The following is a 26048-nucleotide window of genomic DNA, read 5'->3' as shown; positions in this document are numbered from 1 at the left end:
TTAAGCGTGAAGGGAAAATTCTGACTGGGCCTCCCCCTTAGTGTATCCAATCAGCGATCCATCGCGGTCAGCCTCAAACTTTGATTTTGTCCTGGTCAAGCATAACCAGATGTCCCAAGTTGGTGCTATGTGTATTTAAGCACTTAACGTGTTTAATCTTTAAAATTCATATCTCTGGTTCCCAAGATTCGATTTTTTTTATTTTTCTGATCATAATGACCCCAAAACATTTCCTATTTTTATAAATTGGTGTTGCATTTAATAATACAAAAGACAAAACACAATAAAAATTCTTTACACATCTGTCTGGTAAGTTAATCCTTCCTGCTCATTGCCAGCTACCGAGGGTTGAGCAAGGGAATCATTTATTGAGAACTTGTCTGGATCTTATATTGTGTTGGGGAACTTATCGCTAGGGGTAGATGCAGACTTCCCCCCCCCCCCCCCCCTACTAATAATCCACCTTCCAACAGATGCTTACTATGAGCCATTCCTGGATGCTTCGGCTCCTAGATATTGTGTATCGCATCTTTTTTTCGCCATTATTCTTTGTGTGCGTGTTAAATTATACGGCAAAAATAAATCAGTCACATTCAGATATTTCCATAGCACTCGATTTCATTTTAAAATCTGCAGTGTCCATAATCGATCTCTGTTGATTTTGTCAATGCTGAAGAAAATACATCATTTTGTATTATATGGAATGCAGAGGATACAATATTATTTAGAGAATACATGTAAGTTGACAATGTACTCATGCCATTATCCACAACAGCTAAAACCTTTTCCAAATTAGCCCGGTCAATTTCTCTCAAAAATTCAGCAGCTTCCCGTTAGGGAACTTTCCAAATTTAATTGTATATGGCGTATAGAAAAGGTTTAGAACATGGTGTTCTATGACCCAGCAAGACATTTTGTAAATTGATGTTCTCAGAAAGGAGAGTTAAATGTTTCTTAACTACAGATATAGTGGAATGTTGCAACCATTGTTGGAATACCTTCCCAACTCTGTAGGTAGTAACCACTACTGAGTATTGTGTCATATCAGCATATCAGGTATCTGGTCTGCTTGCTTTAAAACCCGTTGTGTTATTTAACAAATGTGCATGACAAGCATTGGTGTCGACTAGCCATACTAATCACCCATCTAAACCAGAAAATGAAGAATTATATGTACCATTCTGTATCGTTTAATTGAGCTGTATTTCTGTGAAATTTGCAAAGTTTTGCCAATTGTCAAAATATACAAAAGAGGGAATGTTAGTTGTGTTCATGTCTTTAATCGATTTTACCTCAATATTATCTTATCCAATATTCATAGCATTGTAGGGACATCTGGGAAATAAATGATTCTGAATAGATTAATTTCTTTTGGGCCAGCATATTTTTCTTCGCTGGGAAAGGAGTGCACTTACAATAATATGAAACTGGGTCTAAAGGGATATTGAAAAATATTTTTCCAAGTACGTCAACCAGTGTTCCCGTTGTGTGTAATTGAAATTACACACAGAGTTCTAGCTCTGTGTAGATAATAGAGTGCATAATGATGATAGCACATTTCACCATGATTAGCAGAATTCAAATATACATCCTCAGTTTTTTCATACTGTGTAAGATTCTAGTTCAGAAAGCATGCTTTTGACAGTGGTGACATCCCAGTCATCAGAAATACTACCAGGAGTGATAATAGTTTCCATTGATGCTATAAGTATATAAGGAATTTGTAATGTTTCTTTAGGACCAAACATATATCAAATGGGACCTTATCCCAAATAATTCCATCCTGGACAGGAAATGCACAAATATTTACTATGGACGGGTCTCTTCGCACTTTATGTGAAGAAGAATGAGGCTTCAGTACCTCTACTACCAGTTCAACAGCGGAGCATACTGGGGGATAGTCCTTTTAGGAGCAAAAAGAAACTGTAACAAATCAAATCCAAATAAATAGGAAAAGCAGTGCAATGGCATTCCAGATATATGACCATGGTGGAATCAAATACGTCTGTTTCAGCCAGAAAACAAATTCACGAGTGCCATGGGTACTCACAAACATTTTCCTGGGGGGCCAAAAAGTTTGGTCTTTAGTATGACCGAGGGCCACACTGATAGTCGGGGGGAAAATGTGGGGCTTAAAGTGGGTGTAGGGTATGTGAAGCATGTACAACTAGTGGAAGAACTGAATTGCACAATGTGGAACCAGAAGACCTGGGATGAATCCCGGCTTCCACACTTGCGCAAATTGTGTGTTCCTGGGCAATTGTTTTATTTCAGCTTCACTCCTTTTTCTTAATTACTACACATAAGAGGACCTTGAAATTCATTACTTCAGGATGCGTGGCATACAAAACCTTCTCCTGTGTTAGGAGTTAATCACCAATGTTGTTGTCAGGGTGTGGGGGGGGGGCGGGAGAGCATGACCGTTTCTAAAATCTGAAAGAGACTATTAGTTCTAGATTCCTTACCTTAGAATTACCCCCAGGTATCAGACTGGATCCGGAGATATTTTTTGTAGCAGTACCCCTGCGCGTCGATAGGTGGTGTCGGCTGACTCCGCGTTCGTTGTTGTGATCGCCGGGATGACGCCGTGGTATCTACTTAGATGCCGCCCTCGTGCGCTGACGGCAGTTCTTTCTTTTTCCACGCCAGCCAGCGCAGATCCGGAGATTGGTACCTCTGCTCACTTTGTGACTACTATTTTTCGCCTTTTGTCAGCTTCTTTTCGAGTCGTTCGACTCCTGGTGCACGTAGGGATGTCCTTGGACTGGCTTCAAGGCTTGTGACTCCTGTCACAAATTGATGTCTGTCACAGACCCGCACCTCGTGTGCCTTTGGTGTTTGGAGCGGAGTTGTTTGCTCCGACTGCCTTGCCATTAACCCGAAGTCTTTGCGAGAGCGGTCCCGATAGCTTCTCGAGGCCCGGCAGTCTGCTTCGTGTCGCTCAAGGTTCCAGTCGAGAGGGAGGTCACGGGACCGGTCGAGGTGCCATCACCACCACTCATCGTCGAAGTCTTCTGGTAAGACGAAGCACAAAAAGAAGGCGAAGCAGCATCGTCGCTCTTCGCGTTCTCCCCGACCTTCGGTCGACGCAATGTGGGATGCAGATGGTGGTCGTCCTGCGGCTCCACCTGCGGAGCCTGCTGGGTTGTCTCCGAGCTTCCCTCCTTTTCCGGGAGCCGGAGTGACCCCTGCCGAACTTCGTAGGTTTTACGAAGCCCTTCACTCGATCTTTGGGCGGCCCAACACCGCCGGCGTGCCTCCGGGCCCCGCAGACTTGGCTGGGGGTTCTAGGCCTTCAAACCCGGCAACTTCAGCCCCGGCGCCTCTGGGCCCCCAGGGATCCAGGCCTACATCTGGATTGGCGCCGGTCAACCTTACAACACCTCCTCCGGTGTAGAATTTACTGACTGCACCTTTGCCCCCTCCGACTCTGGTTGTGTCCCCAGCCGGTGTCGACCCTGGCCTCCACCCTGACCTGGAGCTGGACCGACACTGGATCCGGCGCCTAGCGGTACTTCTGTACCATTGTTCTATCCTGGCATTCGTTTTTGCCCTGAGTGGCTGCCAGTAGAGGAGGAGGAGGACTGGGAGGGGTCTGGTGACCCTTTAGCTGACCAGTTGAGTGTATCGGACTGGAGAGCGAAGTTGGGTAATGCCAGTGGTTTGGACACCTCACCAGACCCTGGTATGCTTTCTCCCCCCTACCGTGGCTACGGAGGAGGAAGCCTCATATGCAGTGGTGTTGCATAGGGTGGCTGAGACCTTGAACCTTGAGCTTCCTACGGTGGCGGTCAGGATCAACCTCCTGAGGTGCTTCAACCGGCAGCGGCCTCTTTGGAGTTCCTACTTTTTTTCAATGAGACCCCAACTGACATCCTTTTGGGCACCTGGTCCAAGCCCAGCACAGGGGCTGCTGTGGATAGGATTTTTGTCTGACGCCATCGCCCGCTCCCCGGGCGGCCCACTTTTCCTCTCCCATCGCCCTACCCCTGAGAGCTTGGTGGTCCAAGCCTCTACTTCTAAGGGCACATTCCCTACTGCTCCCCCAGAAAGAGAATCAAAGAAGCTGGATCATCTTGGAAAGAAGATGTTTTCTTCCCGCAGCTTGGGACTGCGGTCAGTGAACACTGCATGTCTTTTGGGCCGTTATTCCCACTCTGTGTGGGATACGGTTGCGCAGGTGCTGCCACAGTGTCCAGAGGAGGCCCGGGCCACTCTCTCCCGTGCAGTCGCTGAGGGCAGAGATGCAGCGAAGTTCGCCATTTGGTATTGGCTGGACACCGCCGACTTGTTATGCAGAACAATTTCAACGTCGGTAGGGCTGTGACGCTATGCCTGGCTGTGGTCCACTGGCTTTTCGGGCGATGTCCAATCGACTCTTTTGGACATGCCCTTTGATGACCTTTGCTTGTTTGGCGACAAAGCGGACAACGCACTCCAGCGCTTTAAGGATTCTAGGGCTACGGCTAGGCCCTTGGGCCTCGCTACCAGTTTTCGCTCAATGCAGTCTGCTTTTCGCCCCTTTTGTGGCTACGGAAGGGGTGCCTCACCAGGTTCCGCCTAGAGCCACAGGCCTGCGCAAACTGTTCAGCCTCTGCGCGGCCGGGGACTTTGCAACCACGTCGTAGGTCGGGGGACCAGTGGGTGGGCCAATCCACAGATGTCCCCTCTGCAGCAACCTCCAAACCCTTCTAGTCTGACCTTTCAGGGCCACCAGTTGCCAGTGGGCAGCAGGATCCACCATCACCTTCCCCACTGGCAAACCATAACGTCGGACAGGTGTGTTTTGCAGATAGTCCAAAAGGGCTATTCCCTCCCCTTCGAGACTACTCCTCCATCCATGCCACCAAAATTCCATCGCATGTCGGAGAATCAGTTGGCCCTTCTCCATCAGGAAGTTATGGCCCTCCTGGCTTAGAGGGCTATCGAGCGAGTTTCTGCCCCAGAAGTAGGTCATGGCTGTTATTCCCACTACTTTCTAGTGCCCAAAACGGACAAAGGCCTACGTCCTATCTTGGATCTCAGGAACGTCAACCGCTACCTCTGGAAGGAGAAGTTCAAAATGTTGTCATTGCGCAGGTCCTGTCTGCCCTCGACCCTGGAGACTGGATGATAGCGTTGGACTTGCAGGATGCTTAGTTCCACATCCCCGTCCTGCCGGCCCACAAGCGTTCACGGTAGGCCACGAGCACTTTCAGTTTACCGTGCACCCCTTTGGCCTTACCAGCGCCCCTTGGGTGTTCACGAAAGTGATGGCCGTAGTCGCAGCTCATCTGCGCAGATCAGGGGTTCCAGTCTTCCCCTATCTCAATGACTGGCTGTTGAAGGCGAGTTCACCCCAGGCTGTCGTTTCCCACCTCCAGGCTACGGCAGATCTCTTGCATTCGCTGGGGTTTACTATCAATGTGCCAAAGTCACACCTGATTGCCTCTCAGAAGCTCCTTTTCATCAGAGCGGTTCTGGACACAGCGCAGTTTCGGACCTATCCTCCAGGGCAGCAAGTCCGGGATATTGAGGCTATGATACCAGTGTTTCAGCTTCTATCCCCAGTTTTGGTCAGAATGACCCTGAGGCTGCTGGGCCTCATGGCCTCCTGCATCCTGCTGGTGGATCATGCCAGGTGACATATGCGGGCTCTGCAGTGGGACCTGAAGTTCCAGTGGGCACAGCATCAGGGGAATCTTTCCGATTGCGTCCAGATCTCGGAGGGCACTGCACACCAATTGCAGTGGTGGCGAATGAGCCAGGATTTGGTCACTGGCAGATCCCTCTCCCTCCCCCCACCGGAGTTCACAGTGGTAACAGATGCATCACTTCTGGGGTGGGGCGGTGTGGTAAATATTTCGTTACCGTTACTATTTTTTATGCGGTAAAGTCTATTAAGAATAACTCAGTAAATATAAGAGGCAGAATCCGTGGTATTAGAGGTTTTAAAAGGCTTTATTCCTATACAAAGGAATACAATTCGAATTGTAGGCATTCTATTCCATCACCACGAAAGTTCAGGAAGGAAGGGCATACTTTATTGACAGATAGGCAGTTTTATAGAAAATACATTACAGTGAAACAGATGCAAGAGGCGTAACAGCTGATAGTATAGATAAAAGGTGCATACGTAGCTAATAGAGGCGTATACATGGGCGTAATTTAATAAACTTCATCATACATGATGTCACAAGTGGGTGGATCCATAAGAGAATCCTGCAATGTCAGCAGAAATAGTTGGCAGAGATGCGCGCGCAGCCGCATGACGTGTGATTGACGTGCAACTAGAGGGTGAAGGGGACTTGACATTTAGCTCTACATGTGGAGACAGAAGTCTGGGGGTCATGTCAACCTAATCCCAAATCATATCTAATATCCTATGTTTAAAGAACTGTGTTATCCAAAAGGAGAGGTCTCTAGGATAGAATCTATTCTATACTGACTGTTAGTGCGTGTACAAGCGTCTAAGTGTCTACACTAGATGCGAGGGGGTAGGAATACTCCATGGTAACGGGGCTATGAATTACTTGCATGAGGGCAGCGAGGCCTGGCCCTTTGCACGGTAGCAGGAGGAATGTTTACCTAAACTACTAGACAGGAATGCATCGGATGAGGAGCGGAGAAGATAATCTTGAAGGTGAAATACAGTTCTTGGCAGGCGACAGGCTGGATCAGGCACCGTTAGCCGCGCAGGGAGTAGGACAAAGTTCATGGACACAGATGCAGGCTCAGACTGGAGCTTTCAGAGGCAGAAGGCAGGAAAAGGCTTGATGACAGAATTCGGGCCTACTCGCCTGAATCTGTAAAATGTGGAAAGTGAACCACATAAAGTCGGTGGCCTTTCATACTTAGGAATGGAATATCTGACCCATTCATGGTGGATCTGAAAGAGGACATGTTGACGGTGGACGCACATATATTTGCGTCTTCAAAACTGGAGCAGGAGGGAACATACATGTACTTATAGCATGCACATGGAGCCGTTGGGGTCTACGATAGGGGACATAACTGATCACAAAATTCATATTTCCTCATTCCCTCCTTGTCCCCTTCGGACCCTTAGGAGATATCGATCTTCATCAATCCATCGATCTGTTCATATAGCATCATTTGTTCTTCTTTCTTCTTCCGGGATCTCGAACGAAAACTTGGATGTGGGATACACGAGGTGGCACACAGACCACAAATCGCTGGCCCACATTGTAGACATAAGCAGCAACTGAATAGTATGAGAAAGCCAATACCTAGGAAGGATAGGATTCTCCATCCCCAGGCTGACAACACGCCCCAGAACCAACCGGACCAAGTCCAGGTGCCTGGACTCTGGTGTATCTGGCTTACAATCTTATGAAGGCGAGTTATGGCTTTATATACTGACGGTGAATTTTCTGGTATGAAAATGCAGCAACTTGATCCGATGACCCTACAAGCTCCGCCCCTATCGGCCAGGATGACGTCAAGGACAAGACGATTTTGAAGCACAACAATCCGCATAGCAGACTGCTCTTCTGTTAAATTGCCTAAGGCGGAAATAGTTTCGTTCACTACTGCTTCAAGGGTTCTGGTTAATCTACGTATCAGCTTACTATTAGTGACTGTACCTATATAGGGAAAGAAACCTTTATTGAAATCTGTGTATTTTTCCCATGCTGTTTCAGTGTAATCGACAATTGGGAGATCTCTCTGCTGTCTATTGTGTACTAAATGGGTATTTCTATGATAATCAGGAGGAGCTAGGAAAACAGGTGGCAGAAGGAATGCTATGTAACAGGTACCATCCCAATCTAGAGGTAGACGTATATATGCGGTCTGGCCACATATAAAGTAGGAATGGCGAGAAGCTCTGAATGTAGACTTGCCTTGATCACTGAATTTTATTACAGTGGTGCATTTACTATGGCCCATGTGTATGGAACCATTCTTTCTTACACATAATTCCCCTTTTACTGGGAATACTGACATGGCGGGCAAGATTGGTGTAGCTTCAGATTCAACGTTCAGGATCATGAGGTTAAGTGTAAAATTACCTAATCCATATACTTCATTTTCTAGATCAGTTCCTGTTCTTTTGGGAAGTCCCTCCTTGTTAGGGTAGCAGACTTTAAGCAAAACTAAGTTCAGGTTTCCCCATACCCAGTTGTCTTGATAAACTGCGGAATTTGAATCTAGGGAATTAATCAAACTAAACCATGCTCCACAGGAGCCATTGTGTGTGAACGGATAGGGAAAGAGGGGCAAAACTCCCTTATAATTCTGATAGGGAGGGAGTCGGCCACATATCCAACAATTTTGTGGCATTGCTGGTTTGATGGGAATGATGTAACATACTAATGAATGTGTTGTTGCGCAGCGCAAATCTATAGGACAACTCATGCGGAGGTAATTCACTAAAAGAATGTTCTGCAGTTATATTGTAAGCACGCTTAGGAATAGGGCAATACATGTGTAATAGTATGCTGACAATGATGATCAGAAGACTTAGAAAAAACAAAATTAATAATGTTACTGTGCAGTGACTACGAAATGATTTACAATACGCATGCTTCTTGAGCTGCATCTGATGATTTCTTTCTCTATTCCGGTCTAGAGGATACATGTCAGAGACAAATTCAACCGATTCACCTTGGAGAGGACTTAAATAATCAAATTGTCTGACTTACTAGACCTCAATTTTAGTTTGTAAAGTTCTGGTTTTGTTAATTCAGCCAAGGGGAGCTTTGAGTCTGTCTGTGAGGAAATACAGGGTTGAGTATCTACACTGGATGGTAGTCCATAAAATTTCTTGATATGACTCGAGTGCAACCACCCTTTCCGTCCCTCGATTTTCACGGCTGTCCTTGTGGTGAGTAGAACCAACTTCGGTGACTTCCACCTAGGATCCAGTTGGGTCTTCCGGTCAAAATTCCTGACCAGCACCAGGTCCCCAGGAACCACGTCATGGGGCTTCACCTCAGTATTGTCGGGAAAAGCTGCGGATACCTGTGAACGACAAGATTGTAGTGCAGACATCAAGGAAGCCAGGTAATCTGTCAGCATATTACAGTCAACATCAGTGATTTTGCGAGGTATAGGCGTCCCCCACATATTTGGTGGTCTACCGAAGATCACCTCGTACGGGGATAGCCCTGTTCGAGAATGTGCTACCATTCTCATGTAAAAGAGCGCAACTGGTAAGGCTACTATCCAATCGACTCCTTTTTCTCTACATATTTTGGACAATCTAATTTTCAGAGTTTGATTATGACGTTCCACGAGACCTGCCGCCTCGGGATGTCGGACACAGTGGAATTTCCATTGGTAGCCTAATAAAAGGGAAACGTGTTTCATTAGTTCGGATGAGAACGGCTGGCCGTTATCTGAGTAGACAACACGTGGTAAACCGTACCGTGGGAAGAATTCTCGAACTAACTGTTTGGCAGTAGTCGGGGCAGTGTAATCTGAAACCGGGTATGCTTCTGTCCAACGGGAAAGAGCACAGACAACTACGAGAACATATTTGAATCCTCGACATCGTTCCATCTGGATATAATCCATCTGGAGGACTTCAAAAGCATGATCGGGAGTTTGAAATCCACCCTGCTCTACGGGGATGCTTTTACCTGGATTAAACTGACAACATATCATACAGGTACGAACTTTTTGTTTAGCTGCGGCTCGTAAATGTTTGTTGAACCAAATGTGTTGAATGCTGTCTAGCATAGCTTTTTCTCCTAGGTGTGCTGGACTATGTATAGTGTTAATGATGACTTGAACCATTGAGTCGGGAAGAAACCATATAGATTTTTCCTTCGTCATCCATCCTTGATCTGTTTGGATCCCTCCTAATTCAGTCCATTTCTTTATTTCTTCTGGTGTAGCATGTGTCTGTATGTCAATTACATCAAGGGCGGGATCCTTAACTGTCATGCAATGTGTTGGTGTCGGAACTATTGTCTTTGTCATGTCAGTTGTGTGAGTCTGATTCTGAGCAGTCTGTTTAGCTGTTCTGTCAGCTAGGTCATTACCCTGAGAAATGATATCGGTAACCTTTGTATGGGCTTTGCATTTCATAATCGATATTGCAGTAGGTAGATGAATCGCGTCTAATAGGGCTTGAATGAGGGGTCCGTGTTGGATGTGGGCACCGTGAGAAGTTAAATAACCTCTCTCTCGCCACAGTACGCCGAAGTCATGGACGACTCCGAATGCATAACGTGAATCTGTGTATATGTTGACTTTTTTATTTGTGGCTTGAATACAGGCTTGTGTCAGAGCGGTGAGCTCTGCTGCTTGAGCTGACAAAGTGTTAATACAATTTGTTTCAATGACTTCAGTGTCTGTTGTGACTGCGTAAGCGGCCACTAACTCTCCTGTACTTGTTCTCATACATGACCCATCTACATATAATGTTAAGTCTGGATCTGACAAAGGGATGTCTGTCAAGTCTTGTCTGGGTTTCGTCGTGATAGTAATGACTTCGACACAATCATGTGCCAATGGATCTGTTCCGCCTACTGGTAACAGTGTGGCAGGATTTAACGTATTACAACGTCTGATTTCTATATGTGGCTGAAACAATGTTAATTCGTAACCGGTGAGTCTCGCTATAGTCAAGTGTTGTGTTTGTGTGCGGTTCAAGAGAACCTCTACTGCGTGTGGTACTTGTACTGTCAATTGATGTCCTAGCACTATGGCATCGCTTTGTCTGATTGCTAAAGCTGTTGCTGCCACCGATTTCAGGCACGCTGGAAGAGCCTGAGCTACTGGATCTAATGTACTAGAGAAATAAGCACATGGTTTGTGTGATCCTGCTTGTTCCTGAGTGAGTACTGACAAAGCAGTACCTTCGCGTTCTGTAACAAAGAGTGTAAATTGTTTACTGTAACATGGTGTTGCTAGGACAGGTGCTTGGCATAAAGCTTTCTTTAAGCTTTCAAAAGCGTGTGTATGTTCTGGAGTCCAAGGGAGGACAGTCGATGTGGCTGCCTCCTGTGTTGTCAACTGGATGAGTGGTTTTGCTAGAAATGCATATTGAGGGATCCACTGCCTACAGTATGAAGTGAGGCCTATAAAAGCCCGCACCTCCTTTTGTGTCTTGGGTGGTGGCATGTTAGCAATTAACTGGATGCGGTCGGATGTAAGCAGAATTGCAGCTTAGAAGGGGACACCTTGTGCCCCTTGTCAGCCAGAAATTTCAAAACCGTCAGTGACGCTGTCTCACATTCAGGTTCGCTTCGGGCGGTGATCAGCAGATCATCGACATATTGGAGCAAGGCAGTGTTAACTGGCATGTGGATACTGTCAAGTTCTCGTTTCAGTGCTTGGCTATAGATGCTGGGGCTTTCTGTAAATCCTTGAGGTGCGCGGGTGAATTTAAAGCTTCGTCCATTTAAACTGAATCCGAACAGATATTGACTTTCCGGATCGATTGGGACACTAAAGAAAGCATTCTTGCGATCAATTACAGTGAAAAACCTTGCTTCTGAGTCAATAGCTGTGAGTAATGAAGAGATATCTGGGACCACAGGGTATTGTGGTACAATACATTTATTTAATTCGCGCAGATCAATAACTAATCGATATACTGGTGGTGCTTTTGGATCCGTTCTTTTAAGAATCGGAATTATCGGGGAATTGCATACATTGGAGTCTGTTTCGACAACCACTCCTTGTGCAATGAGCTCGTCAATGATTTGCAGTAAAGCCACTACAGCATCTGGTGGTAACTTATATTGTCGCATTCGTGGTAGTACTATTCCTGTTTTCAGTGTAACTCGATATGGTGTAATGTTCATGCAACCAACATCAGTGGGGCCTTGTGCCCATAAATGTGTAGGTAAATTCTGCAGTCGGTGATCCATGTCTCTGGACACGTAGTGACCTTTAAAGTCACGTAAAAATAGTCGTACTCCTTCCGGAGAACAACACATTATGGCTCCTAGAGCTTTCAATGTTTTTATGCCTAACAAGTTTTCTGGACATGATTTAGTAAGCAATAAATCTGTAGTACGTGTCAATGGACCGACTGTAAGTGGAAGAGGTTGTGTTACGTCATTGATTATAGGTTTGCCTGAGAATCCAAGGGAAATATTCTGTGAGCCTGAGAGGGGTGCCCCTGGAACTTCACTGCGTCTTATAGTTGTTCTGCTTGCCCCTGTATCAAGTAAAAACTTTCTGTCTTCCCCTAATAGTTCACTATGTACATAAGGTCCCTCTTGGTCTACAGGAACCTCAATAAGGGGTAAGCCAACTTCCCTCTCTAGGCTATCTCATGAGTATCGCTGATAATCGGGATAATCTGTTTGGGCATACTGATACATCTGTTGTGTTGTTGCTTGGGTTGCAGCAATAGGCTGCGCTTGTGGTGGTGCTACGATCTGTTGTGGAGCTGCCTGTTGCGGAGCTAGTTGTTGCGGAGCTAACCTAGGTTGTACATGCTGAGGGATTTGTTGTTGATTCTGATCCTGTCTAGGTGGACGTGGTCTCTCATGCGTTCTACCTGTGGCAATATTATGTTTCAGGACTGGACAATCGTGTATATAATGACCTGGTTGTTTACAATAGTTGCATGTCCCTTTCGCAGGACCTGCGGAATCACCCTTTTGATGACTATCGGCTGGAACTGACTGTGCAACAAGCATTTTCATTTTTGTATCTTTCATACGTCTTTGTTCGTGTTCTTGTTCTTCTCTAATTCTATTGTGGTGATATTGTAACATCTGTAACATCTGTGATGGGGTATTACCTTGCCAGGTACTTTCGAATTTCAATACTCTATTCTTAACTTGCATCAGAGAATTTTCAACTAATTTTGTCACAAACAGATGTGGATATGACTCACTACTGGCTTTTATGCCACTATTTATACTAAAACATTTTTCAAATCGGGAATAGAAATCACTAGTGTCTTCATCTGGTTTTTGTTTACAGGCTGAGATTGCACCCCAGTCTTCCTTTTTCGTAGTTAATAAACGTGGCAGTACCAGTATTAGTAATCCTGCTAGTGCTGTAGTCTTTTCCCCAAGCCCTGCTCCTGCAGCTCTGGCCTTTTCTTCGTTTTCTAATGCTGTCCAATCTATCTTTTGGTCTCCCACCTCCCATTCTTTTTCTTTGAGTTTTTCGTAAACACCGGCGGGTAATAGGACTTTTAATATTTTCATAATATCGGGGTAGGTATACTCTCCCATGAGTAACATGTCTTTTATCTCACGGTGGAAACCTGCTGGGTCCTTGTCATGGCTGGGTACTACTTTCTTCATTTCTAACAATTCCAATTTAGTTATAGGCGTGTACACAAACACGCGTGTAAAATTATCACCGGCACCTCTGATTGTGTGCACTTCGCGTAACGGGTTCTGTCTATCTATGTGATACATTTTTCTTCCCATAATGGGAACTGAGACGTGTTCTGGGCATACGAAATTTAAATATTGGTTTCGGGATTCTAGAATTTCCTTAATCAAATCAGTACCTGACCCTCTCCATATGTTCGTGAGTTGTTCTGTCAATATGTCAGGTAAGGGTCCTGGATCGGAGTGTTGGCTTTTATATAATATAAGGAGGTGTTGAATCATGTATATACTAGCTAAACGCTGTTCATATGGGTCTAGATTCAGAAACGTGTGTGCAAGTACATCATCATTGTATTCGCCGGGACTGTCAGCCCATTGTACTGCTGACCTGGCTAATTCTTGTTCGTCCATGGAATCGAGCATGTGGTACCCCCTTCGATCTCGGAGTAATTTATCAGCGGCTTGGAATAGGTGTTCAGGGGATTTCGTATTTAGCATAGGGTTTGGAAAATGTCTATTATATTCTGGACGTATTGGACGTATCGGGTCGTTAAAACCTCTGGTATTATTTTGGGATCTTCCTCTACCTACATAAGCTATCGTTTCTAATTGCTCTGATTCTTGCTCCTCCTCCTCTTCTGATTCTACTCTGTCGGTTTCTCGTCTTTCTTTATGTATTCGTTCTACTTCCTTGCGGATCTTTCGACACATGGCGATTATACACGCCTGTCTATCATGTTTCTCTTCTGATATGTTCTGACCCCATTTGGCAAGTCTTTGCATGGTTTCGTGATCTGCCCCAGGCCTGTCTTGATTCCTAATTACACAATTTATGAAAAAACGTAGTAGTTGTCTTTGGACATCCACTTTCTGGTATTCCATAGCTTCGTTAATATTTTCTGGACCTTGCCCTGTTTGGACAAAGCGATATATTTCGTCTAGGTGTTCACCCATTCCTGGTATTGTCATTAAATATAATGTAGCTCGTCTTATACGTAGTGATGATATGAGCAATTTATCCTGTCTACCTGGTACTGGGTCGTATCTACAATCCACAAGCTGTTCTTTAAACATGTCGGATGTCGCTAGCTGGGGTGTACGTTGGAGTGCTAAATCTCTAAGGGTCTGTTTATTTCGCGGCGGGGTGGCAAACATGTCTGTCGTACCTCCTGTAGCACCATCTGAGGTGCTAGGCACGAACGGATTCGTTGGGCGTAGGATAGAGATTGTAGATGCGGGAAAAACTGTAGAAACGGACGGGCCTGTTGGAACTTGTGTAGGAGTTTGTAGTTGCGGGGATACAGACGGATGCTCTTGGTGTTGAACACCATCGGCAAGTGGTGTGGGTGGTATGGCATTAGCATACTCGGGAGCTGCGTCATCTAAATAGGAGGAAAGGAAAACGTCCTTTGCTGTTTTGGGATGTGTTTTGGGATGTGCTTTTATCGGGAGTAATGGAGGAGTTAAGTCTTTTGGTATTTCCGGAGTGGCCTTAGGTAACCCTTCGGCCAGAAGAGGATACATACCATTCATAAGAGCGTTTCTTTGTCTATCTACTTGTTCTGATTTTACTCGGGTACCTTCCTCAAGTAATAGATTTTCTCGGGTTTTATTTGAATTCTCTCTACCTTTCTCTTCCTGTCTGAGTGCTTTTTCCGTACGTCTATATGATTCTTTACGCCATAATTCAATGGCATCTTTCTGTGACTGTCTGGCTTTCTTTTTCCATAATTCTTCTTCTACTCTCATGATGCAATCTGCATCCCAGGTCCCCGCTGCGGGCCATCTCTGACTCTCTGGTAATTCTTTGGTGTAGTCCACCCATAAATCAAGAAATAATACGGCATCTAGGCCATGCTTATGATACATAAAGTACCCTGGAGTGTCCCTAGGTGGGATGGGAACAGCTTCTTCGAGTACACCTTTTCTAGTTTTGATCTGTCTTAGTTTCGAAAAGAGCGGCATTTTTAGACCTTATTACTAGAACACACTTTATACAAAAAAACACAATAATGAACAGTCACTCACACCACAGTATATAGAACGTATTTTAAAACATTTAACACTTAACAGTTTTACGAACAATGATAACTAATAGAAAACTAGTTACTGACATAATACTGACACTAGATAATACTTATTTATATGCAAGACATACTATATATACTGCTAAACAGTACAGATACACTGCTAAAACAGTGCAGACCGGATTTGTGTACCCAAACCCGTCTTGACCGGCACAGACTATGTGCACGTTAAATGCCTCCCCGGTAATGGTACTCACCGGGTAGCTCGGAACGGAAGGCCTCGGAACGGAACTGAAACTGGACCGGACTGGACTCGACTCGACTGGACTCGGAACTTCGGAACCTGGCGGGTCTCTGTATACCTCGGATCTTGCTCTCTCAGCTAGGCTCTGGTCGGGATACTTCGCACTTCTCACCGCCTCGTCTGGGTGTTGATCGCAGCCTCAGTCGTCCCCGCTTGGCCGGAGGGAGATACAGGAAATCCTGCAGGTACGCGTTTTTGTCCGTTCAGCTGTGGCAGGAGACCGGGCCTGCAACGCACTGCCGGCGCGTGAGATGAGAAAGTGTCCCTGTTCGGGCGCCAATTTATGTGGTAAATATTTCGTTACCGTTACTATTTTTTATGCGGTAAAGTCTATTAAGAATAACTCAGTAAATATAAGAGGCAGAATCCGTGGTATTAGAGGTTTTAAAAGGCTTTATTCCTATACAAAGGAATACAATTCGAATTGTAGGCATTCTATTCCATCACCACGAAAGTTCAGGAAGGAAGGGCATACTTTATTGACAGATAGGCAGTTTTATAGAAAATACATTACAGTGAAACAGATGCAAGAGGCGTAACAGCTGATAGTATAGATAAAAGGTGCATACGTAGCTAATAGAGGCGTATACATGGGCGTAATTTAATAAACGTCATCATACATGATGTCACAAGTGGGTGGATCCATAAGAGAATCCTGCAATGTCAGCAGAAATAGTTGGCAGAGATGCGCGCGCAGCCGCATGACGTGTGATTGACGTGCAACTAGAGGGTGAAGGGGACTTGACATTTAGCTCTACATGTGGAGACAGAAGTCTGGGGGTCATGTCAACCTAATCCCAAATCATATCTAATATCCTATGTTTAAAGAACTGTGTTATCCAAAAGGAGAGGTCTCTAGGATAGAATCTATTCTATACTGACTGTTAGTGCGTGTACAGGCGTCTAAGTGTCTACACTAGATGCGAGGGGGTAGGAATATTCCATGGTAACGGGGCTATGAATTACTTGCATGAGGGCAGCGAGGCCTGGCCCTTTGCACGGTAGCTGGAGGAATGTTTACCTAAACTACTAGACAGGAATGCATCGGATGAGGAGCGGAGAAGATAATCTTGAAGGTGAAATACAGTTCTTGGCAGGCGACAGGCTGGATCAGGCACCGTTAGCCGCGCAGGGAGTAGGACAAAGTTCATGGACACAGATGCAGGCTCAGACTGGAGCTTTCAGAGGCAGAAGGCAGGAAAAGGCTTGATGACAGAATTCGGGCCTACTCGCCTGAATCTGTAAAATGTGGAAAGTGATCCACATAAAGTCGGTGGCCTTTCATACTTAGGAATGGAATATCTGACCCATTCATGGTGGATCTGAAAGAGGACATGTTGACGGTGGACGCACATATATTTGCGTCTTCAAAACTGGAGCAGGAGGGAACATACATGTACTTATAGCATGCACATGGAGCCGTTGGGGTCTACGATAGGGGACATAACTGATCACAAAATTCATATTTCCTCAGCGGCCACATGCGAGAGGCGGAGATCAGAGGCCTCTGGTCTCCGGCGGAGTCCGGGCTCCACATCAACCTTCTGGAGCGCCAGGAGATTCGTCTTGCACTGAAGGCATTCAATCAATCAATCAATCAATCAGAACATTTGTAAAACGCACTACTCACCCGTGAGGGTCTCAAGGCGCTGGGGGGGGGATGCTGCTTCTGCTCGAATAGCCAGGTCTTGAGGTGTCTTCTGAAGGTTAGCAGGTCCTGGGTCTGCTGTAGGAGGATGGGGAGGGTGTTCCAGGTCTTGGCGGCGAGGTGGGACAATGATCTGCCGCCGGAAGTAGCTCTTTGGATGCGGGGGGACTGTGGCGAGGGCGAGGTCGGCGGAGCGGAGCTGGCGGTTGGGGGTGTAGAAGCTGAGTCGTCTGTTGAGGTATGCTGGACCTGTGTTGTGGAGTGCCTTGTGTGCGTGGGTGAGGAGCTTGAAGGTGATCCTCTTGTTGACGGGGAGCCAGTGCAGGTCTCTCAGGTGGGGTGTGATGTGGCTGTGGCGAAGGATGTTGAGGATCAGGCGTGCAGAGGCGTTTTGAATGCGTTGAAGTCGTTTCAGGAGTTTGGCCGAGGCTCCTGTGTAGAGGGCGTTTCCGTAGTCCAACCTGCTGCTAACAAGGGCCTGGGTGACCGTTCTTCTTGTTTTGGTGGGCATCCACCTGTAGATCTTGGGGAGCATGAGGAGGGTGTTGAAGCAGGAGGACGAGACGGCGTTTGTCCTGCTTTGTCATGGTGAGAGTAGAGTCGGAGGATAAACCCCAGGTTGTGTGTGTGGTCGGTGGGTGTTGGAGCTGTTCCAAGTGCAGTCGGCCTCCAGGAGTCGGCTGAGGGGGTGGTGCCGAGGATGAGGACTTCTTCTTGTCAGAGTTTAACTTCAGTCGGCTGTTCTTCATCCACTCTGCAATGGCTTTCATTCCTTTGTGGAGGTTGGTTTTGGCGGTAGGGGGGGTCCTTGGTGAGGGAGAGGATCACCTGGGTGTCGTCGATGTAGGAGATGATGTTGAGGTCGTGCAGTCGGGCGAGCGGTGCCATGTAGATGTTGAACAATGTCAGGCTGAGGGATGAGCTCTGGCGTACGCCGCAGATGATCTCGGTGGCTTCAAAGCGGAAAGGGGGAGGCGGACGCTCTAGGTTCTGCCGCAGAGGAAGGACGTGGTCCAGTCAAGAGCCTTGTCTCGGATCCCAGCGTCGTGGAGGCGTGTGCGTACAGTACGGTGGCAGACAGTGTCGAAGGCGGCTGATAGGTCCAGGAGGATGAGGGCTGCGGTTTCTCCATTGTCCAGCAGGGCCCTGATGTCATCGGTGGCAGCGATGAGGGCAGTTTCAGTGCTGTGGTAGCTGCGGAACCTGGACTGGGACGAGTCCAGGATGCTGTTCTCCTCGAGGTAGCGGGTCAGTTGTCTGTTGACAGTCTTCTCGATGACCTTCGCCGGGAACGGGAGCAGAGAGATGGGCCGGAAGTTCTTGAGGTCCTTGGGGTCAGCCGTAGGTTTTTTGAGTAAGGCGTTGATCTCGGCGTGCTTCCAGCTCTCCGGGAAGGTTGCTGTCTCGAAGGAGATGTTGATGGCTTTCCGGAGATGAGGTGCGATGGTGGTGCTGGCTTTGTTAAAGATGTGGTGTGGGCATGGGTCTGACGGAGATCTGGAGTGGATGGTGTTCATGATTTTGATGGTGTCGTCGTCGTTTATGTTGGTCCAGGAGAGCTGGGGATCGGTGCGGTTGGTGGCCGTGGGGATGGAGGTCTCAGTGGTTGTCGGGGTGGTCGAGACGTTGAAACTGTCGTGGATGTCTGCAATCTTGCGATTGAAGAAGGTGGCAAGGGAGTCACACAGGTCTTGCGAAGGTGGGATGTCGTTGGTGTTGGAGCTGGGGTTGGAGAGTTCCTTCACGATGTTGAAGAGCTCTTTGCTGTTGTGTGCGTTGTTGTCTAGGTGGTCTTAGAAGAAGGCCCTTTTGGCGGATCTGATGAGTTGATGGTGTCTGAGGGTGGCGTTCTTGTGGGCTGCATAGCTGTCCGGTGTCTGTTCATGGTGCCATTTCTTCTCTAGCTTTCGGCAGGTTTGCTTGGAGGCCTGGAGGTCTTCAGTGCACCAGCTGGCTTTCTTGCTGGTGTGTCTGTTGGAGGGTTTCTTGATCGTGGCGAGAGTGTTGGCGCAGTCGTCGATCCATTGTCTGAGGTTGCGGGCAGTGGTGTCGGGGTCGGTGGGTGGGCTCCGGGCGAGGGCGGTGGTTAGCTGTTCTTCTGTGACTTTGCTCCAGCAGCGGCGGGGGATCTGTTGGGTGCGGTGGTGTGTGGTGGGTTTCCGGAAGGTGAAGTGGATGCAGCGATGGTCGGTCCAGTAGAGTTTGGTGGTGTGGTTGAAGGAGACGTGGGAGCTTGCGGAGAAGATGGGGTCAAGCGTGTGGCCAGCGGAGTGGACATTCCTTCCCTCAGTCTGGGGAAGAGTAGTGCAGGTGTTCACGGACAGCACCACTGCCATGTGGTACTGCAAGAAACATGGCGGGGTGGACCCTATGTCAAGAGACTCTCCACCTATGGGCATGGCTGGAACATCAGGGCATATCTCTGGTTGTTCAACACCTGGCAGGTTCATTGAACGCCTGGACGGATAAACTCAATCGCAGGTGCATGATTAATCACGAATGGCGTCTTTCCTAGGAGGTGGTGCAAGGTCTTTTTCAGCAGTGGAGAGAGGCTTGATTAGATCTTTTCGCCACCGAAGAGAACGCGTAATGTCAGCAGTTCTGCGCATTGGAATTTCCAAGGCGGCACTCGCTCGGCAACGCTTTTCGTCGCGAGTGGCGTTGCGTTCTTCTTTCCGCCTTTCCGCCTATACCACTTCTGCCCGGAGGGCTGAAGAAGATCAAGCGCGACCGGGCCCAAGTCATTGTGGCTCCGGATTGGGTACGAAGAGTCTAGTATCCCGAGCTGTTACACATGGCCATTGATCCTCCGATCAGACCGCCTCTTCGGGAGGATCTTCTGTCGCAGCCGGAGGGGACGGTTCTCCACCTGAACCTGTCCAGCCTCCACCTCCTTGCGTGGAGATTGAGCGGTGACAGTTGACAGCTTTTGACCTTCCGCCTGAAGTCTGTAATATTTTCTTGGCAGCCAGACGACTCTCCTCTAAAACTGTATAATCCTGTAGATGGAGCAGATTTGTGGCATGGTGCACAGCAAAGGCTGTAGATCCCCTTTCTGCCCCTCTTTCAGAGGTTCTCCTCTTCCTTCTTTCTTTGGCACAGCCGGGCTCTTAAAAGCTATCTTTTGGCCATTTCGGCCTTTCTTTGCCTTCCTGATCAGCCTTCTCTTTTCAAGTCCCCTATTGTAAATAGATTTCTTAAGGGCATTACTCACCTCTTTCCTCCTATTCCTTTCGTAATGCCCCAGTGGGACTTGAACTTGGTCTTAACGTACCTTATGTGCGCTCCTTTTGAGCCGCCTCATAATTTTCCTCTCAGACTCTTGACTTTAAAAACTGTTTTTCTAGTTGCCATCACCTCTGCTCGCAGGGTGAGTGAGCTTCAGGCTCTGTCTTTTAAGCCTCCTTTCCTTGCTGCTCCTCTGGACAAGGTTGTCCTTCGAGCTAGGCCTTCTTTTCTCCCCAAAGTGGTTACCTTTTTCCACATTGGACAGACCATCACTGCCATCCTTCTTCCTGCCCCCTCATCCTTCAAAAGAGGAGGAGAGTCTCCACCGTCTGGATCGAAAACGTGCACTATCTTTCAATCTGGATCGCACAAAACATTTCCAGGTGGATGACCAGCTCTTTGTTGACTATGTGGGTGCCAAGAAAGGTTGGGACGTGCAAAATTGGACCATATCTCGGTGAGTCATTCTTTGCATCACAATTTGGCAAAGAAGGAACCTCCAGGAGGACTGTGCGCCAATCCACCAGGGCGACGGTAGTCACTACTGCTTTGGGACGTGGAGTCCCTCTCGGTGACATCTGCCAGGCAGCCACATTGGCATCCCTGCACACGTTCACGAAACACTGCTACCTGGACAGTCAAGTCCGGAGAGACCGCTTCTTTGGCTGTTCAGTTCTCCAGTACTTTCTGGTGTGAACTTAGTTCGCAGACCCACCTCCGGTGTTGGTATTGCTGGGGTTTCTATTCTAAGGTAAGGAATCTATAACTAATAGTCTCTTTCAGATGAACAAGTTACTTGCCTTCGGTAACGATACATCTGTAAGAGACGTATATTAGTTATAGATTCCTTACCACCCCATCCATCCTCCCCGTTCTGCTAACTGACTTCTAGGGTAAGGGACTTCCTTTCAGATCCTTTGTTTTGTGCACCAGTGGTCAGTGTCTTGCATGGCTCTGCGCTTCTGGCGTGGAATGTCGTGAAAAGAACTGACGTCAGTGCGCGATGGCGCTGTCTATGTACATACCGCGACGTCATCCTGGCGATCACGACGATGAACGCGGAGTTGACCGACGCCACCTGTCGACGCGCAGGGGTACTGCCACGAAAAAGTCCTCCGGATCCAGTCTGACGCCTGCGGATAATCATAAGGTAGGGAATCTATATCTAATATATGTCTCTTACAGATATATTGTTACCGAAGGTAAGTAACTTGTTTTTCATGTTTGAAAACAATCACTTAAAAAAAATACTTCTGAATACACTGCTGAAATCTGATTTACTGAGGTCAAACGGTTCTGCAGGTTAATAAAAAATACACTTTTTGAACTCTGAAGAGCCTATCATATTATTTAAATGTATGCGGTCTTTAAAGATGCATGCGCTCCTAAGGTTAAGGGGTGCAGTACACCCTAATTACTTCTTTTCGCTAACTGTAGTTAACCTTTAAATAAATGCTTGCTGTTTATGTTACATTTTTGTAATGTTTGTATTAAGTCAATTAAAAAGCAGCTCAGTGCTGGTCTTGCCCAGGGGGTCGCTGGTAAAGGTCAGGAGGGCTGCATGCCGCCCCCGGGCCTTACTTTGAGTGTCACTGACGTATGCTACGCAGTGAAGTATATGACAAACCAGAAGAAAAGTCATCATGGTCGACAAAGTTACAAGAGGCAGTCTGTGAAAAAACAGGGACATTACGGGGTAGAGTAGAACTGGTAGACACCCTTGATTGATAATAAACAACTTTGTTGTAAGTAATAGCAGTCGAAGACTGTGAATTCACATATATTGTGCTTTTCGTGTTAGCAGTAGTAACAGGAAGTAGTAAAACTTCAGTATCTAACATCCCCAGCCGGGGGAGTAGCAATTTCTGCATTATTTAATGCTTGCAGAGGTATTTCCTGTATGGTAGAGAGAGGAGACAGATAACTATCCGGGACCCCTGGTGGCCACATGGTGTGGTTTGGTGAGATCAATTGGCACAAACTGTTCCTACAATCAGCGGCAAAATCACATTTCTGATATCTGCAATGCCAAGGACTGGCATTGGTGCTTGGTATGATGGGCCAAACTCCTCATAGTCTGTAATCTCTCGAACTAGATCCCCAATTTTAGGAATCCAGCAAGGAGTTGCTGGTTGCTCCTTAACTTCTTAAGTGGCAGAACGTTTAGTAGTTTAATTTGAGTGCTCATCTCGGACTGCAAGACATTAATTGATGTCAAAGGCGTATCGTGCTACTGTGCCAGGATTACCAAGAAATGGGACCTACATCTGGATGCTGAACAGGACCTCAAAGGGGTCAGTCTGCCCAAAGATATTATAGGCAGATTATTTAAAGCTGGTTGTGATGCATACTGTATTTCTTCTGCTGGTTCTTTATTACCTGCCCAACTTCGTTCCCACTAATTCGATATTCTGATTCCCACAAGGCTTGAAACCTCTGTGAACTGAAGAAGAATGCAAGATAGAGCCATGTGCATTTAGGTCTTGGCTACATCATGAAACTAAAATGACACCCCCCCAGGATATATTTAAAAATTGAAAGTTACATGCTCACATATTTTAACAATAAATAATTTGAAGAGGGAACACACTCTGCAGTAGAATCAATGTTATCATAGATGCATCACTTAGTTTTTGTTTATGTTACAGAATTTTTTTTATGCAGTTATAAAACGGAATCTTCTCTAGCCATATAAACCACTCTGCTGCTAGAGTATGAGCATGGATTTGCGGTTTCTGGTCGACCGTGCAGGTACTGACACTGCCACATATACTGACTAGACTTAGCATGGTTGTTTGATATATTATGTAGTTACTGGACAAGACATTCAAAGCCACTCTTCTTATGAAGAGCTTCACTTTTGGGTATATGTTATGCATCTTGACCCCTTCCATTTGTAGCAAGCCAGGCAGAGTGCCTCTGTGATTTTCCAATTGATTCTTGCAGATTTTCACAGAAATTCTTTTATTTCTTCTGCTTTTTTCCAGGCCAAGGATCCGGTTCTTTGCAATCCACAGTCGGCCAGTGCAGATTTTGGATCAGATAATCGGCTGGATTTACTTCTTGGCATGGTCGATCTCTTTCTATCCCCAAGTGATTGAGAATTGGCGTCGAAAAAGGTGACATAACTATTTACATTACAAGAGTCTTTGACATGTAACATGGTTGCTTTATGCTTATTACTTTCACTGAAAATAGAATGATGTCTCTAATGGAGAATAGGATTCAATCTGACATCAGAATGCCGTGTGTTCCTCGTAGTTGCTGACTTTTAAGAAGTGGGGCTATCTGTAATATGGACATTTAATCTCCATTAATTCCTAAAACCACCATCTTCATTAAGGGGAGACTTTGTCAAATCAGTTTGCCAATAATTGAAATGAGTGCTCTGAAGACTTTGCCAATGCAAATAGTTTCCAAGCGAAAATGACTGTTGTGATTGTGCATGTCAATAAACACCTCTTTCTGAATCCTAAATTAAAAGATAATATTTATTGTAGTTGAGGTATTGTACAGCATGAACCAAGAGCGATGGATAGTTGCAGAACAACTTCGAAATAATTTTAACACCTATCAAAGTTTTAACTTTGTGATAACGTTATTTATGCATTGAGGAAATAAAATAATTATATTTCATGGTGAAGGTACAGAATGAAAGCTGTATTATCAGGATAGGTAGTAATCAAAATCCTTTGACAGAGTGGCTGTATCTGTTTGCCTTGCTTTCTGGTTCTGCTGACTTTAAAAGTTGGACCACTGCTGACCCTGCCTGTTGTATTTAAAAGTGAAGATCTGACTGAGGCCATTATAATGAGTTCCTAAGAAGTACTGCCAAAATTCCATGAGACTGAAGAGTACAGGAATTTCGTTGTGGTGTTCTGCTGCAATGGAATGGGGAATAACGTCAGTTATTGATGTTAGTGAAACATTTTCCATAGATTATTTTCCTATTAAGCCACTTTTCCCCATACAAATTCTGCCTGCTTTTAACAGGTGAAATGTATTTCAGGGAAAGCCCATAAGGTGTGGCTGTACCACGCAACTCCTGTGAAAAATCATGTTGCCATCTGAATCAAAATGTAAGGAAATACAAGTGATTTAAATGTCTTGCACACATTAAAACCTAATATACCAAAATCAAATATACAATACCCAGATTGCCTTTACTACATACATTTAAAGAGAAAGGTTTGGCCTCGAAATGAGTTAACTTTAGTTGCCTGTTTTAAAGAATTGAGTTGAAGAGATTATGCTGTTCTGTTTAAATAAAAGTACATACCCATAGTAAATTATTTTTACACAAATTGACGATTTTTGTTGAAGTACCGCAGCCTAGATGTCACTGCCATGTGCTAATATAGCAAATTGTACACCTCGTTAGAGCTGCAGTTATAGCTGCAGTTTGTCGTTATGCTGCTCACCTAATTAATAAACTATTTCCATTTTAATAATAATGCTTCCTACCACGTACGCTTCCACCTCTAATATTACCAGGCTAACAAACAGCTTTTTAGTTTGTCCAGGCTCTGGCAAGTTCCTTAATACGTGTGCTCAGGAAATGAGTGACTCGCGTTGCGGGCTAGAACAGAACATTGTTACAATATGGAGACCAGGGGAAGGCTGCATAAGAAAAAAGCGGCAAATATAGAAAAGGCTTCAGCGTGGTTTGTAATTTGGCACGTTGTTGTCCATTAATCGAAGGTAAGCTAGTTGTCTAGCTTGCCTAATTTATTTTTGAGTTGTTTGACAGCCTTCAAGGAGATTTGTTTTTATATGGCTAAGCTGGGAACATCGTAGAATACAGAATAATATTCTTGAACTTTCCAGTTTAGTTTAGTTTTACTGGTAGAAGGACTGACCTAATTTTTAAAAAGTGGAATAGCTTAGTGATATGTTTTTAAGATACTAATATTGTTTTTCAAAGCCTCTTTTTTAGGGCGAAGCCTACCAGACTGCGCAGCTGTCTGGTTTGCTAAAGGCATCTTGGGACATTCAGAAAGCTGACCTTGGAATGCATTCTGCCCATTGCTTACGATTGGCTTTGTGGCTTGTAACATACCTTTTCTGGCTTTCTATTTGCTTGCTCTATTTGCTTTAAGTGGTCCAGCTTGAGTTTGTCCCTCCCGTTGCCCGAACCTCGTTTACTGTATTCTTCCACAAACTAAATTTTTTAAACAGGCTTTTAAATCGTGTTCTTATCTTGTCACATTTGCTGTGCATATCAAACAGAGGTCAAATGACAAAACTCTCTTTTCTGAGGGAGCTTAGTGTTTACTTTTCTTTCTCTGACTTCAAAGTGAGAGGATTTTTGTGACAGTCCTGCTGAGTAAGAGGAGATGGTGTAAGATTTTTTTTCCTAGCACACAAAAAAAGAACTACGCAGATGTTTCAGAATATATCAGAATTAGTACAAATGAAGCACTTTTTTTGTAATTCTGAAGTGTGATGGAAACAAATATTTGACTACAAACAACACACATCAATACACTAGGTGATGACATTTGCACACATTATCGTTTGGGCACAGTAAAACCGTATTTCAGTGCATATGTAATGGTCATGTCACTTGAAAATGTGTTGTAATG

The 26048-nt window shown here is 45.7% G+C and overlaps 1 protein-coding gene across 1 annotated transcript in view; it reads left to right on the top strand.

Annotated features, from left to right (window-relative positions):
- CTNS (cystinosin, lysosomal cystine transporter) overlaps nt 1–26048 on the top strand; it is a 205058-nt gene that overhangs the window by 110071 nt on the left and 68939 nt on the right. The window contains exon 6 of the mRNA XM_085649318.1: nt 23451–23582. Within this exon, the coding sequence (XP_085505444.1) occupies nt 23451–23582 (132 nt within the window). The remainder of the gene's footprint in view (nt 1–23450; nt 23583–26048) is intronic.

The sequence above is a fragment of the Triturus cristatus genome, chromosome 3_2 (genome assembly GCF_964204655.1).
Source record: "Triturus cristatus chromosome 3_2, aTriCri1.1, whole genome shotgun sequence".
Classification (NCBI taxonomy): Eukaryota; Metazoa; Chordata; class Amphibia; order Caudata; family Salamandridae; genus Triturus; species Triturus cristatus.
The sequence above is the reverse complement of the archived record's forward strand: the minus strand, read 5'-3'. Positions and strand labels throughout refer to the sequence as shown.